General features: G+C 38.5%; 1 protein-coding gene across 1 annotated transcript in view; it reads left to right on the forward strand.

Moving 5' to 3' along the window:
- Window positions 1-2,617: 2,617 nt before the first annotated feature.
- The window catches only part of DMD (dystrophin), a gene marked incomplete at its 3' end in the record, with an annotated part of 1,946,774 nt that continues 1,932,382 nt past the window's right edge, over window positions 2,618-17,009 (forward strand). Inside the window, exon 1 of the mRNA XM_081125527.1 lies at window positions 2,618-3,119. Within this exon, the coding sequence (XP_080981653.1) occupies window positions 3,113-3,119 (7 nt within the window). The 5' untranslated portion in view covers window positions 2,618-3,112. The remainder of the gene's footprint in view (window positions 3,120-17,009) is intronic.

Raw genomic sequence — 17,009 nt, forward strand, 5'->3', positions numbered from 1 at the left:
TTTTAATTTTTTTAAGAAACTCCATACTGTTTTCCACAGTGGCAGCACCAATCTGCATTCCCACCAACAGTGTGTGCAAGAGTTCCCTTTTCTCCACACCCTTGCCAGCACTTGTTGTTTGTTGATTTATCAATGATGGCCATTCTGGCAGGTGTAAGGTGACACCTCATTGTGGCTTTAATTTGCATCTCTCTGATGAGTAGTGACACTGAGCATATTTTCACTGCTCCTGCCAGCCCACACCCTCACTGATGGTGGTGGAGTTCCCCTAGCCAGTCACTCAGCTGGCCTGGAAAGAGCGAATGACAGCTTGAGGCCACAGGTCCTGGGGACAGAGATAGAGGTGGAGTGAGGCTACCCCAGCAGAAGCTGGCCTGGTATGTGCAGGACCAGGTCACTGTGGGCCAGAGCAGGAATGCAACACTTTTGTTAATTGTTATTTTTGTGTTTTTTGTGTTTTGTTTTGTTTTTTTCTGAAAATCAGCCCATCGTTTTTATTTTTATTTTTATTGTTGACACCATTACAGATGTCCCCAATTTGGCCCCCTTTGTGCACCTCCACCCAGCCCCCCACCCCTCCCCTCTGGCCATCACCACACTATTGTCTGTGTCTTTGCGTTAGATGTTAATAAAAAGAAAGATGCCATTTTTTCCTTCAAGTTAACAGATGTCTGCATTCTATCCATGGACCCTTCGACCTGAGTTTAGAGCTCTTGTCCTCGCCCATAAGCTCCATGAAATTGGATTCGCGTCCGTTTTGTTCATTGCCGGATGACAGTGTATTGCATAAAACAGGTCCTACTGCCCGAATAAGCAATGGAATACAATTATGAAACACTCCCCGGAATATTAAAATTTAGCAATGGACAAGACAAACATAATCTTCAGCCTCAAGAACTAAGGGTCTGATAGAAAATAGAAACTATTAAATAAAGTAATGTGGCCCTGGCCAGGTTTTGAACTTTTCAGAGCCTCAGCTTCCTCCTATGTGAAATGCATATAGTAATAGTCATCGTTATGGGGTCAGTATGAGAATTGAATGCGTATCAATACAGTAGCAACAGATACGTGCATATACCTATAGGTATACACGTAGGCTTGTGTTGTGTGCGAGAGAACAGTACCAACCACCTTCTGTTGTTTAAGTAGTTGCCATTATACGAAGGCAGAGGAAGTACAAGGTGCTATGAAATTGCATAGCAGGGAAATATAATTTTATCTAGGGGATGAAAAATGCCTCACATAGCAAATTATGTTTCAAGCTCATACCTAAAGATTGGGTGAAAGGTAGGCAATCAAAAGTGAGGGGGGTGGTGCTTCTGGAAAAGTGAAACAAAGCATGCAGTATCTCCGAGACAGTGAGGAGCACAGTATTTAGAGAAAAAAATGTTCCCGTGGCTGGAATAAAGTGTGAAGGGAAGGAGGAGAGTCCAGAGTTGCAGCTGGAGAGGTAAGCACAGGCTAAGGGTAGAAACAAAACTGCATGGTATTTATTTATGCCTTTTCCCACCCCTAAGAGAGCTATGATAACCACAAAATGATTTTTTTTAAATAGCAGTTGATAGAACAGTGTTTTCAGAATTGTTATGTGGATGACGTGTATTATTTTTGAAAAACTTTAGTGGGTTCAGAGGGACTCTATTTATCTTTTTCTTTTTTTCAGCACTTATAAATTAAAGATAATAAAGTATTAGTTACTGATTATTATATTTTTTCATATATACATATATATATACACATATGTGTGTGTGTGTGTGTGTGTGTGTATATATATATATATAAAGTTTAAGTGGATGTAGAATAGCCAACATGTATATATACACACACACATACCACTTAGGAAAAAAGTATTTCAGAACAGTGACATCGGCCTTTCTCACATGTGCTAAATGAATTATTGCTTATAGTATTACAATGAAGTTACCCAACAAGCTATTTACTTGTTGTGGGGGTGGGGAATAGATCCCCTACCAAGCTGAACATATAATAGATGGTTGAAAGCAAATATAAGTTTTTATTAATCCCCCCCTTTATTTTCCTCATGAAAACACTTAAATTTTCCTGTTTTATCATTTCAAACTACGACTATTAGTCCCCCAAGAAAGAGGCATACTTAGACATTTTCGATAAAAATAATACTGTACTGGTGATGGCAACTGTAACTTTAAAAATACTGATTCGTGCATGGTATTTTTAAAATACAAAATTCATTTCCTTAAAATGGCACTTATTTACTGGGTAAATAAGTTGTGAAAGAGAGTCAAGCGATCCAATTCACTTTCTAAAGAAAGCAGTCCTCCTAAGTCAGGATATCAAGTCCAAAGTCTCCTCTTGGAAGAAGCACTTCGAGTCCCTGACTTTAAATGTGTCCAGCGTGCAAAATAAATATTTCCTCGGACAAAAAAAAATCCTCCCGTTAGAAAATTTTCCATAGAATCACAGGAGGCAAATTCCACTGGAGAAAGCACGTGCTCCATTTTATCACAAAGCAGAGCTGCGGAGCCGAGCACCCAAGCCACCCTTCTTTCAAAAAGTGCAAGCAGAAGAGACAGCTTTTTCCCCTTAAAGGGGCTGTGACGAGAAGTGACAAAAAAAAAAAAAAAGCAGCCAGAATTTCAGTGTGAATAAGATGATGCGTGGCAAAGGAACTCCACTCCTGGTATAGTTAGGCAAGAATGTCATCCGGAAGGCTTCGCCTGTGTCCGGGGGACCGGGGGAGATGCTGAAAGATTTGCAGATCCCCTGGCTTTGAGGCAGGGAGAATGCTCGTTAAATGCAGAACCGCTGCTCTGGCTCGTGTGTGTGCTCCGAGGTGTAGGTTTTGTTGCACTGACGTATCAGATAGTCAGAGTGGTTACCACACCGACGTTGTAGCAGCTGCATAATAAATGACTGGGAGAATCATGTTAGGCATGCCCACCTAACCTAACTTGAATCATGCGAAAGGGGAGCTGTTGGAATTCTATTGACTTTCTGGTTCCCAGCAGTCGGCAGTAATAGAATGCTTTCAGGAAGATGACAGACTCAGGAGAAAGATGCTGTTTTGCACTATCTTGATTTGTTACAGCAGCCAACTTATTGGCATGATGGAGTGACAGGAAAAACAGCTGGCATGGAAGGTAGGATTATTAAAGCTCTTGCATCATGATGAATACAATTAGAAGCTGACCATGACAAAGCATATGCCTGAGCAAGCAGCTGTTGGTGGCTGGGGGTTCGTTGCCGAGCTTTTCAAACTCTGCAAACAGTGTTGCTTTTACAGAACGGATTTGAGAATCTCCTTGTGCTGCGTTAGATTTTTTTGGGGAGGGGGGTGTGTGTGCTTGCCTCCAACCTCAGGGAGACACTTCTGGGATAGAAATCAGTGTTAGAAGATTTTAAAGTCTTTTTGAAGAGTCTAGATTTCTCCAGGTAGATGATGGGGGGGGGGGGGCGGAATCTATGGGGAAATCTACCCCAGCTCAGTTACATGCAGTTTAGTTACAAGGACTGACTGATATAATGACATATTCAGACATCGAGGAAAATGAATGTATAGAATGTTTGAATAGGTTGGAAATTGTCACACTTGGTTTCTGTTTTATAAGGAGTTTGGCTGTCAGTCTTTTCCCCTCATCAGTCTCTAGCTTTTGACATTTATTCAGTCATTCTGCATTATCTGAAGAAAATACATCAATATCTACTACAGGGTTTTTCAACAACTCTAGCATCTGTTTCAGCTATTGAACTGTATTCACGTTTTGCCAAGTTGATGTCGACCCAGCTGGTCTGTCATTTCTCGCTTGATTACTGCTCTTAATTTCTCTGTATCAGCTTGTTTCAGAGAGGGCTTTGAAAGCTGTTAATGAAAATGACAGAAAATGATAAATTACTGAAAATTGGCACCTTTATTTATTTATTTATTTTGGAACCTTCGTGAGTTTTGTCTTATATTCTTTCTTGCCTGCGTACAATTTTTAGAACCCTTGTTGCTGTTTTGCAATATTTCTTTCCCACACAGTCCATGGATTATACTTATAAGTACTTTTAGACAAATAAAGGACAAGCCTGGGCAGTATTTAGCTCCAAAAGTAAAGTTTGGGGGGAAAGAAGAACAATTTAAGCTTTTTAGAGAAACTATGCATGGCTTTCCATAGTCTATCATCATATGCTGTCAAGGGGATCTGTCAGTGAGTATATATTGGACCGAACATTTTGAAATAATTTTTTATCACCACTAGGGTAACAAGAAAATAAAGCATTCAAAGCTGTTTTTAAACAAGTGATTGCTTAAAACAGATGTCAAAGAATATAGAAATAGATTTTTCTGAGTATGAAAAGCATGATTGTTAACTATCTATATAACACAGATTCTTTCGGCTTTCTTCCCCATCTCCCCAGTAACCCGAGTAGCTAAATCATCCAAGTTAATAGACTATCATGTATGAACATCTAATCTGACCTTTTGGTGTACACAGTTTTGCTCATATGTGCTCTACCTTTTCTGTAGTAATTGTAATATCCCAGTCAATCTGGGCAAGGAACACTACTGGCTGTTATGTAACTTTTCCCCCTGAATGTTAGTCCATGTTTTTCAATTACGTATTCCTCTTAGAAAGAGAGACTTAAGGCAGCATGTATTTAAATATCAGTGAATCAGTTAGAAACCGATGGGCTGATTATACTGCTTGTATTCATCCAAATTAATTACTAACTTAGGATTTGAAAAATGGTCACAGATTTTGATGAGTACTTTTTAACCTTGAGGCATACGTGGCTGTGTGAATGTACAATCCATACATACAGCAGGAAACAAAATAGTTTTCTAGATGTATAGTTTCAGCAGCAAACATTTTAAATAATGTAGTTCAGGCAACTGAATTATTTCCTGGTAATACTTTGGAGTACCGTATGTGCTCGTGTCCAGTCTCTTAGAGCACTTCTTTAATCTTGGGGAAGCTCAGAGACTGACAGAGAATTTTGCACCCAGATGATACTGGGTTATTTCTTGCCTGTTTAAATACAGTTCTCTTGTGTCAATTTTCTTTTTCAACTTTATAACCATTTTAAGTGACAATTTGAGTCTGGAAAAACTCTTTTATATTACAACTTCAGTAGGACTCTTCTTTTGTGAATTGTCTCCTGTGAGAAAACTGTGAGCTTCCTGTTAGCCTTCCACTCCTGTTACCATAGTTACTTTAAAAAGAAGGCTTTTCTTTTCAATAAAGATAGCGTAATTTAAATCAGCCACTGGACTCCCCATACTGCCTTTCTTGTTATTTTGTTTCTTTGTTTGTTTGTTTTTAACACTGAAAAGGATTTATTTTACTTTTTAATTGAATTTGTTGGGGGGACAGTGGTTAATAAAATTATATAGGTCTCAGGTGTACGATCCTATAACACATCATCTGTATATCATATTGTGCCTTCACCACCCCATGTCACATCTCCTTCCATCACCATCCACCCCCCCTTTACCCTGTTCCACCTCCCCCCACCCCCTTTCCCCCTGGTAATCTCCACACTGTTGTCTGGGTCTATGGGTTGTTGTTGTTTTCCTAATCCCTTCACTGTTTTCACCCAGCCCCCAGCACCCCTCCCCTGTGACAGCTGTCAGTGTGTTCTCTGTACCTATGAGTCTCTTTCTGTCTTGTTCATTAGATCCCAAGCCGCGGTTTTCTCTTTGCAGTTCAGGCTGTTTCAGTTGTGACCGGGAAGTGCTCTGTGTTTGATTCCACTGATGAATGGAGAGGACAGACACTAGGTGGCACCAGCTGTTGATTATTAATGAAATCTTAAAGGCTCTGGGCAACACACCTGAAGAGCCGGCGTGCCCTCATTGAGAAAGGCGTTTGCAAGACTTAGACGTGCTTGGCCGTCTTTCTGGCTCTGGAACATAATTAGCATGCAAAGGCCATATGAGGTCTCCAAACCTCAGTTGCTAAATTTTGTGTTTTCTGAAGAGATTCAGAAAAATAAAAATAAAAATAAAATAAAATAAAATAAAAAAAAATATATATATGTATATATATATGAAGAAGAAATGCATAAAAATAGAAAGAATGTGTGAAAGAGAGGTGGGGACAAATGAAATGGACTATCATCATATAAATGTTTTTTAAATATGAAATTGTTGACTTTTCTAAATCTCTGTGAGTTTTACCCAAGCCTCTACAAACCTAGATTGTTTTTCAATCGGGAATTTATACTGTAACAACAACTACAGCAGCTCCTTGTCTCTTTTAGGTAAAAGTCTTATTGAGCATCGTTACTTTTAATTCAGAAATGTCCCTTTGCTCTTCTTCCATGGAAATACTGCCGACTGAAAGTCTCTGCTTTTGATTGAGTTGCCCCCCTTGAGGTATATTGCTCTTCATCGAGAAAAATGAACGGGGGGAGACACTGTCAGTTAAGAAATAGTCTTTGAAATGTCTTCCCCGCGAAGCCTGCCTCTTCCTGCTATTCACCAATTCTTATTTCATCTATCTTTTAAGAAGGAAAAGGCAAATAAAGACAGATCTTACAAGCAGGTGCATACCCCCCCAGAGACACACATATACACTGAAAAAAACAAAAAGGAATCAAAACTGTTAAAAAAAGAGAAAGCCACAACACCATTTTAAATTGAACCTGGGATTAACAAACTAAAATAAAACAGATAAAGTTCATAATTAAGGTGGGGAGATTAAATAACTGGTCATATTGGAAATTTTTTTTTTCTGGGAAAAATCAGCAATGTTTTTCCCTCTGTGAGGATAAATGACATCGCCTGAGGAAGATGGGATTGTTTAGAATGAGGTAACATGGGCCACAATTCTCGAAGAGTCTATGAAACAGTATGCGATGTAGCTAGTTGATTATAACATGGTATTTGTTGAAGATTTTTCTCATATACTTAAGATGGGGAAATGTTTGCCGTTTGATATGTCTGGTAGATTAATTAACTTGCTAAATTATTCTGCCTTTAGTGTGTTTGTTAATCATTGTAAACCAGGAAGGGGACCTCTCACAGGACTATGATGTAGTTCAACCAACTGGCTGTATCCGACTTGGACCACATTTTTCATAGTATTCCCTGTAATTCTGACCTTGGCTGTGGTTGGCCTGTGAAGTATTAATACTCAAAACATGGAAAAAAGATAAAAATAGCTTATCTAACTGGAAAAGGAAACAAATATGTAGAATTATTAGTGGACCAAAGGATTATGGCTATCTAGAAAATGCAATGAGGCCAAAAAAATGAAGTTTAATAGAAATAAAGTCCTAAACTAAGGTTCCAAATCAATCTGATGAGTGCAGTATGTCAGAGAGTTAAAGCTTAACAATAATTCATTGAACAAGAGAATGATTTTGTTGGCCATAATTTCAGTATCAGTTATTGTCTCATATGGCATCAAAACAAAGTAAAACAAAGTAATGTTGTTAAATATGTATCTTTCAGGAAGGAAACAAAAAAGAGATAACAAATTTGAGAAGAAAATTTTTTTGAACACCATGGTGTAAAAGGAACTTTAAAGAGAGCCCGGCCAGGTGTGTGGCGCAGCAGTTGAGCATCCACCTAGGATTCAGGAGATCGCAGTTCGATTTCTGGTCAGGCTACATGCCCAGGTTTCGGGCTCAAACCCCAGCAGGGGGCGTGCAGGAGGCAGCCGATCAATGACTCTCTCATCATTGATGTTTCTCTCTCTCTCTCTCCCTTCCTCTCTCTGAAATCAATAAAGACATTTTTTTTTTTTTTTTAAATTGGGGAAAGTGAAAAAGGTCTGGATGGTGAAAGGTGCCAGAAAGTACATGTGAGGGCCTTTGAAGGTACTAGAAAAGGGAAAAGCTGAAGACTGTTTGAAGGAATAAGAATTAAAAAATTAAACTGATTTCAAATATTAGACAAGCTACAATGTAGAAGAGGAATTAGACTCATTTGTACCTCTCTCATAGTGAAGAAAAAATATTCTTCCAATTAATTGTATAAGCACAGAATGACTACTTTGTGAGATACTGTAGTCCTTGTGCTCAGTGCTAGGGATAGGGTAATTGAAGATGTCTGAGATAATTTCTAATTTTAAGAATCTATGAGTCTAATCATTTCATGAGAAAAATATTTACCTTTTCATATATTTCTTCGAGAGTCCCTACTACTCCCCCAGGCTAGGAGTCAGCAAATTATGGCTCATGTGACACACATCTTTATGTTCGGCCAGCCAGTTAAGAATGGTTTTTACATTTCTAAATGATTTTTTAATATGAATAATATTTGTGACCCATAAAGACCACCAACTTACACCATACACTAAAGTAAATTCAAAATGGATAAAAGACTTAAATGTAAGACATGAAACCATAAAAATCCTAGAAGAAAACATAGGCAGCAAATCTCAGACATCTCTCATAGCGATATGTTTGCTGATACATCTCCTAGGGCAAGAGAAGCTAAGGAGAAAATAAACAAATGGGACTGCGTCAAAATAAAAAGCTTCTGCACAGCAAAGGAAACCATCAACAAAACGAAAAGGGAGCCCACTGTATGGGAGCACATATTAGCCAACAACACATCTGATAAAGGGTTAATATCCAAAATATATAAGGAATTTATACAACTTAACAAAAGGAAGACAATCCAATTAAAAATTGGGCAAAGGACCTAAATAGACACTTCTCCAAAGAGGACACACAGATGGCCGAGACACATATGCAAAAATGCTCAAAGTCACTAATCATCAGAGATGCAAATTAAAACCACAATGAGGTATCACTTCACCCCTGTCAGAATGGCTCCATCAACAAATCAATGTACAAGTGCTGGCGAGGGTGTGGAGAAAGGGGACCCTAGTGCACTGCTGGTGGGAATGCAGACTGGTGCAGACACTATGGAAAGCAGTGTGGAGTTTCCTCAAAAGATTAAAAATTGACCTGCCATTTGACCCAGTGATCCCTCTTCTAGGAATATATCCTAAGAAACCCGAAACACCAATCGCAAAGAACTTATGCACCCCTATGTTCATAGCCGCACAGTTTACAATAGCTAAGATCTGGAAACAGCCCAAGTGCCCATCAGTAGATGAGTGGATAAAAAAGCTGTGTGACATTTACACCGTGGAATACTATGCAGCTGTAAAGAAGAATCTCTTACCCTTTGGGACAGCATGGAGGGACCTGGAGAGTATTATGCTAAGTGAAATAAGCCAGGCAGAGAAAGACAAGTACCACATGATCTCACTTATATGTGGAATATAGTAAACAAAATAAACTGATGAACAAAATGGATCCAGAGATATAGAAGCATGGAAAAGGCTGAGGGATCTCAGAGGGAAGGTGGGGAGAGGGGTGGGGGGAGGGGGACGGGAAAAGTTAATCAAAGAACTTATATGTTTATAAGCATAACCCATGGATACAGACACTGGTCTGAAGAAGGCCTGTAGGTGGAGTGGTTGTGGGGTGGAGGGGATCAATGGGGGTAAAAAGGGGACATCTGTAATATTCTCAACAATAAAGATAGAGAAACTTTAAAAAAGTATAATCTCAAAAAAAAAAAATTTCAATTTAAGGGTCTATTAATAAACTTACTGGGAGATAGCTATACCTATTTGTATACATATTGTCTATGGCTGTTTTCATGTTAACACAGTAGTTAAGTAGTTTTGACAGAGACCACATGGGCCAAAAATGTAGAAATATTTACTATCTGGCCTTTGGTAGTAAAAGTTTGCTGACCTCATCTCTAGACTCTTAAGAGAAACTTATCTATTTGCTCATTGAATCAAGTGTCTGGGCCAACCTAGGTATCAATGGAATATGAGGTGAAGACCATCAACAGAAATTGCAACCACCCATAGTACTTGAGTACTATAGACTTTGGGAAATGATTCCAATATACAACTTAGGAATTGTACAGGATTGATAAGAAGGCCAGGCTTAAAGTTAGCAGTAAGATATTTATGAGATATTTCCCTGAACATGTGGCTATGGGAAGGGATATTTTTGTTCAAATCATATGAAAAATCATAATCACATTCTAAGCATAAAATTAAGGGATTCTGGATTTACCATCAATATATGACATTCTCCATAATTCCATGATTGTGGAACTAAAATCCTGGGATTTTTTTTCTCTAGGAAAGGATGTCATTATTGCTCACTGGTAGTACTGGACATCCCTGTAAAACCCATAGGATTCTCGTTTTATTTCCATGAGGATGTTACTGAGCAGCTATCTTGTGATGCCTGTCTCTATGGTAACAGATACATGGTTTAAGGGTCTGAAGGAAATTCTTCCTATTGGTTTAGGAGTGTGGGGAGGGAGACCCACTGAGGAAAGGAGAAAGCTGAGGGGAGGCAAGAGGCACATGAGAAAAAACTGTATGAAAGTGATTTAATTATTTTATCTCAGAAGGAAACAAAAACCGATATGCTAAGTAAAGTTTTAGAAAAATCTTTAAAAGTACTATTTTTCAACCACCCAGTCGATTTTATGTAATTGCAGTTACACAGATCTTTTCCTTAGACGGCTTGCCTTTCGCTTTGGAGAAAAAGATTGCTTCTTGCCCGAAATTGATAAGAGGGCTTCGAACCCTGACAAATTTAGTTGTTGTTATTGCTATCTTTCAGAAGACTTTCTTTTCTTAATTCCAAGGATAAGACTATTGAGCTCTGGCTGGCATTCTTCATAATCACTGCGTCTCTCAGGGAATTAAAGGTGTATTGTCCTCCCAAGGTATTCTTTTTAGGTCTATTTCTGCTAAAGACCAGCGATAAATAAAAACAAGCATATTGCTTATTGGAAAGTTGAGCATTTTTTAGAGTGTGTTAGGTAAGATGGTGTGTTTTTACATGTTTTACTTGTTTCTCTTATTAAAATTAAAAAAAGCGAACAAAAATCCAGAGGTTTAAAAATATTTGGCTTTCCATTCATTTCACTTGTTTTTTTATCTTTTACCTTTAGTTCACAAAATAAGAACCCACTGTGTTTGAATTGTTTTAGGAAGGAAATAAATACGGCTCTCCTTTCCACTTGATTTAAAGTATATATTCAAAGTGTGTGTTATCAAATTGCCAATAATATTTAAAATATTTGTGCAATTATTATGTCCTTCAGGAAAATATAACACACAGAGAAGAGAGGTGGTTATTGTCCTCTGAAGCTCTTATACATACAATCACACAGTGCTAGAGTTTATTTATCCCGATGTCTTCCTATAATATATGTTAGGGTCAAAGGGAAAAGTTAAACAATGGCAGGAGGGTAACATTTCATAACAATGAAGAAAAATTATATTAGGGGGATTATAGATTAATACATCTCAAATGATTTTATGAGATCAAATTAACAAATATTTACTTTGTTATTCACAGGCATAGTGCTCAAAGCTTTAAAGGGTTTGCCTTTCTGTGGCTTATTTTCTGACCTCAAGAAATTTATAGATTCCCTGGGTAGATATAGCTTTTCACAGATTTAATCCACTCTGTGTAGATATTAATAAAAGATAAGACAGTGTCTTTAAATTAAGTGGGGGCAAAAAAATAGACTTAGCTGTAATGTTGCTGTACCTTCTTTGATAATTTTGGAAAATAAATGTTTGGAAAGAAAACTTTGTTTATTACTCTCCCTCTTTTGAACCATAAACACTAATTGTGATATAAAGTGAGGTTTCTGAGTAAAGCAAGGCTACTTTAAATATTAAACATCTACACTGATTTTGGAAAGCTGACTTCAATTTTAAAAGTGAGACACTCCCAGTACGTGTCTAGCATGACTGGCCTCCAGAAAACTTCTCATTTTCTTGGGCTTTGGGCTTACACAGTCCAAAGTGCACTGCGGAGGATAAGTGAATTGGGTAAAAAGATTGTCTAGACAAAAGCCCTGGAAAGTAGTGGAAAGTAAAGATGCCGAGATAATCTTCTGGCAGGTGTTTATACAGAAATTAGGGGATGGCTGCACTGCAGGGCCACACGGTGCACACAGATTAATCAGCACTGTAATGGGTAGTAAACAGACTTCTCTGTTGAATTTCCTCTTTTTCTACTCTAAGAAACTAGAAAAGTGAAACCTCTAAAATCACAAGTCTGATGCCTACTCTCATCGCTACATTACAATTGATTATGGTGGCCCCAGGATAAAACATGTTAAGGACCATCGTATCCTGATTTTACTAGCGCAGATTTCTGTTTTACATAGTATGGGTGGAATTATGCATTACAGAAACAGTAAACTGGATTATGGAAAGTGATGCTAATGCTCCCCCAAAATTGTATGGGTTTTAGGCAAATTGTGGGACTTATTTATGTTCTGTGACATGCATAAAAAGGAGGAGATTAGCATTATATTCTCAAGGTCCATCCATGTTGTGGCCAATGACAGCATTTCATCTTTCTTATGCTGAGTAGTATCCATTGTGTCCATGTCCCACATCTCCTTTACCCAGTCCTCTGTCTCAGGACACTTTGGTTGTCTCCATGTCTTCGCCACGGTGAATTATGTATCATAGAAATGTACATTTGAAACCTATTTAATCTCATTAACCAATGTCACCCTAATAAATTGAAGTTAAAAAAGAAAAGGAGATGGAGCGAAGGCCTGCTCATGATGGTAATGTAGAAACATTAATGTAGTGAGTAAGAATCTCAACTTGACATCCTTTCGGCTGCTGACCCATTCATGGGCTGGCTGTGGTGGCGATGGTGACCCGGGGCAGGGCCCACTGCTCCATTAGGTCATCCGGGACAGGATTAGAGCCCACCAAATGCAGGGACTGGTGGTTTCCGCTGCTTTCCATTCATCCAACAAATATTTATTGATAAATTATGTCAGGCTCTGTGCTAGAACAAGATGACTAAGATATGATCCCTGAGGAATTTAGAGATGAATGAGCTTTGTGTGGGTAAGGACAGGAAACTGTCTCCAGTGACAGCTTACCAGAGGGCAGCGCAGCTGTGAATCCAGATAGAAAAACCAGGTTGGGAGTGAGCTAGAGGCTTGCAGGGCCCCTGGTTTGAGTGATGTGGAGGAACTGGCACGTCTATCAAAGAGCAAAAATGATAGCTGAAGGGAAAGAAAACGAAGTCGGTGAAAAAATGGTCAGTAATTCAAAGTCAAATGTGAAGTAACATATTTGAACTTTCACTTGGAATAAGTTGGAGCATGCCTACCAGGCACTGCTGATCTCCTTTGAAATCAAGCCTAGAATGAAAAGGTTTAGACTGTTGTCAAAGTCAATTGCACACAGAGACTGAACATTTTTCAACCTACGTGAATGTGGCCAATAAACTTGCCCGTAGGAGGATTTAAACACAAACAAGTATGCCCGGCCAGGCGGGGCTCAGAGGTTGAGCATCGACCTAGGATCCAGGCGATCGGGGTTCGATTCCCGGTCAGGGCACAGGCCCGGGTTGCGGGCTCACTGCCCAGCAGGGGGCGTGCAGGAGGCAGCCGGTCAATGACTCTCTCATCACTGATGTTTCTCTCTCTCTCCCTCTGCCTTCCTCTCTCTGAAATCAATAAAGATAGATTCAAAAAAATAAATAAATAAATAAAAACAAGTATGTCTCTTGGTACTTTATGTACATCTATCCCTGGAAACTCTTTCCTATGCTGTCTTTAGAGAAATCGTTATATTATTTTATCTCAGCGCATATCTATCTTTAATTAGAAGCTACCTGAAGATGGTTCACCTATGTTTACATTAGTCGCAGAATCAGACCTCTGAGATTACGAAGGAGGGCTAAAAGAATGACATTCTAAATAGTCTAGGCCTGTTGCTGCATAGAGCTGTAACATGAGGACGTTTTGTTAAATAAGCATGAAGATTTCATCCAACCTCAACAACATTCAGTTTTATTGATCTTCAGCTTCACTCCTGACTCCTAGGAACTTAAAAATACATATGTTTACATTTTCATTTACAATAGAAGATAAGGAAGGTTTTTTCTGAACAACTGAATTGTCTAGACTGTCTCCCTCCCCTCTCCGTCTCCCCTTCCCCCCTTTATCTTTCTCCCTTCCCCCCTCTTACCTCCTTCCTTCCCTGTTTCCCCCCTCCCCTCTTCATATATGTGAAAACGTGTGTACACATGCATGTATATCTCTATTTCTGACTCTCTGAAGTAATTTAGATATATAGGCTAAAGGCGAGGAAAATTTTCTCCCAACATTCATTCTTGGAGTAATTTTCCTCAATAGGTAAAAGCAACTCTGTCTGGCTTGGTTTTTAAAACTCTTTTTGAACTACAACACAAATACATACAAGTTCACAGATCAATAAGTGCACAGTGTAATCAATTTTAACAGAGCGAACACATCCCATTGATTACTCAAAGTAAGAAAATAATATAACCAGCACCCCCAAACCCCACTGTTACTTCTCAGCCAAGAATCCCCCTAAGATAAGCACCATTCTGACTTCTAACCTACCATAGATTAGGATAGTCCATTTCTGAACTTTATTCTGTTGGGAATATAGAGTAAAAATTCTTTTGTGTCTGACTTCTGTTTCTCAACTTCAGGTTATGAGATCCATGTATTCTGTTGCTTGCAGTTGTGGTTCAATCATTTCTGGTGTTTTGTAATATATCATTTTACGAATATACTACAATTTGCTTACCCCATCTCCTCTTCTTTTATTTTTACTTTTTAATTTATCTTTATTGTTGAAAGTATTACAGGTGTCCCCATTTTTTATTTATCTTTATTGTTAAAAGTATTACAGATATTCCACATTTTCCCCCCATTGATTCCCTCCAGCCTTGGTGACCCAATGCCTCCCAGATACACAGGCCTACCATCACAACCTGGCTGCCTGACCTGGTGCCCTGGGACTATCAGGCATGAGGTGTCCCCTTTTTTCCCCCTATTGACCCCTTCCATCCTACTCCTGCCCCCTCCCCAGGCCTTCCCTGCATTATTGTCAGTCCATGGGCTATGCATGTATGCATATAAGTTCATTGGTTAATCTCTTCCCGCCCCCTCTTCCCTCTGAAATACGTCAGTCTGTTGCATGCTTTAATGTCTCTGGATCTTTTTTCTTCATCAGTTTATGCTGTTCATTAGAGTCCACATATAAGTGAGATCATGTGACACTTGTGTTTCTCTGACTGGCTTATTTAGCTTAGCGTAATCCTCTCCAGGTCCATCCATGGTGTCTCAAAGGGGAAGAGGTCCTTTTTTACAGCTGCATAGTATTCCGTGGTGTAAATGTACCACAGTTTTTTAATCCGCTCATCTACTGATGGGCACTTGGGCTGTTTGCAGACCTTAGCTATTGTAAATAACACTACTATGAACATAGAGGTGCATATATTCTTTCTGACTGGTGTTTCTGGTTTCAAATGGGACTACATTAAAATAAAAAGCTTCTGCACAGTGAAAGAAACCAGCATCAAAATGAAAAGGAAACTCACTGTATGGGAGAAAATATTTGCCAGTGATACATCTGATAAGGGGTTAATTTCCAAAATATATAAAGTACTCATACAGCTCAACAAAAGGAAGACAAACAATCCAATTTAAAAATCGGCAGAAGACCTGAATAGACGTTTCTCCAAAGAGGACATACAAATGGCCAAGAGACATGTGAAAAAATGCTCAACGTCACTAATCATCAGAGATGCAAATTAAAGTGACAATGAGGTATCACTTCACCCCTGTCAGAATGGCTCCATCAACAAATCAACGAATGACAAGTACTGGCGAGGGTGTGGGGAAAGGGGACCCTAGCACACTGGTGCAGCCACTATGGAAAACAGTGTGGAGTGTCCTCAAAAAATTAAAAATGGAGCTGCCATTTGACTCACTGATCCCACTTTTACCCCATCTCCTCTTGATGGACATGTGGATTGATCCCATTTGGGGACTCTAAAAATAATGCTACTCGGAACACTTTGGTACGTTTTGCATATATACATGCAGTTCTGTGATGTGAGTAACACAAAGTAGGATTGCTGGGCCACAGAATAACCAAGGACCCACTTTTAGTTGATAACGTCAAGTAGTTTTTTAAGGTAGAGAAAAACTTACTCACCATCACTCTAAAAAAGCTCTGGATATTTTTGTCAGTGCTTAATATTATCATTGTTTAATTTTAGCCACCTGACTGTTGTGCTGTAATATTTCATTGTGTTTTTCATTTTCATTTTTTTCTAATGATTATTGAGTTGGAGAGCTCTTTACGTGTGTTGGTCATGTGGATGTTATCTTTAGTAAGTCTTATCCTTATTTTCTATTGAGGTGTCACCTATTTTTTTATTGATGTGTAAGAGTTCATTATTTTTTCTGGATATGAACATCATGTTATTATATGTACTGCAAAACATAGGAAGATATATTTTATAGAAGCCTAGAATTTAAAGCTCAGATACCCTTAAAGAACACTTAGTACACTCAGTTTGACAGGGGAGGAAACCGGGACCTATGGAGATAAAGTCACTTGCTTAATACCTCTTCTAGTTAGTAGTAAGACCAGAAATAGAACAGAAGTTTCTTAACACTAAAGTAATGCCCTTTTCTATTAAACCACAGGATGAATTTTTAGACCCTTCTAATGTGGTCACTCCAACTCCTTGTCTATCTGGAGAGGCTAAGAAATTCATGGCATAGCTATTGTCATAGAAAATACAGAGTGATGCATGATTAATCTCATTGAGTCTCTGAACAAAAATATCCCCAACTAACCAACTGTTGTATAGATGGCATGGCTATTCCACATTTGATTCAAATTCAAGAAAGTCCAATTTTTCTGTAGTGGACTAATAAGAATATTCATTTTCTAATATTTTTCTTTCATCAAACAGGAGTAAATTTAGGTTACAAAACAGAATTGCTAATAAAATAATACCTACTATTTATTGTTTTTATACATTCTAGATTTAATACTATGTGCTTTTCATGCATTATTTTAGATATTTTTGACGACCCCAAAATATATTTTATTATCCGCATTTTACTGATCTAGAAGCTGAGCCTTGGTGAGTTTAAGCTACTTGTGAGAGAGCTGGAAACTGAACCAGATTTATCAGAGTTGAAACATCATATTCTTTGCATGATT

Source organism: Miniopterus schreibersii (genome assembly GCF_964146895.1).
Source record: "Miniopterus schreibersii genome assembly, chromosome: X".
NCBI lineage: Eukaryota > Metazoa > Chordata > Mammalia > Chiroptera > Miniopteridae > Miniopterus > Miniopterus schreibersii.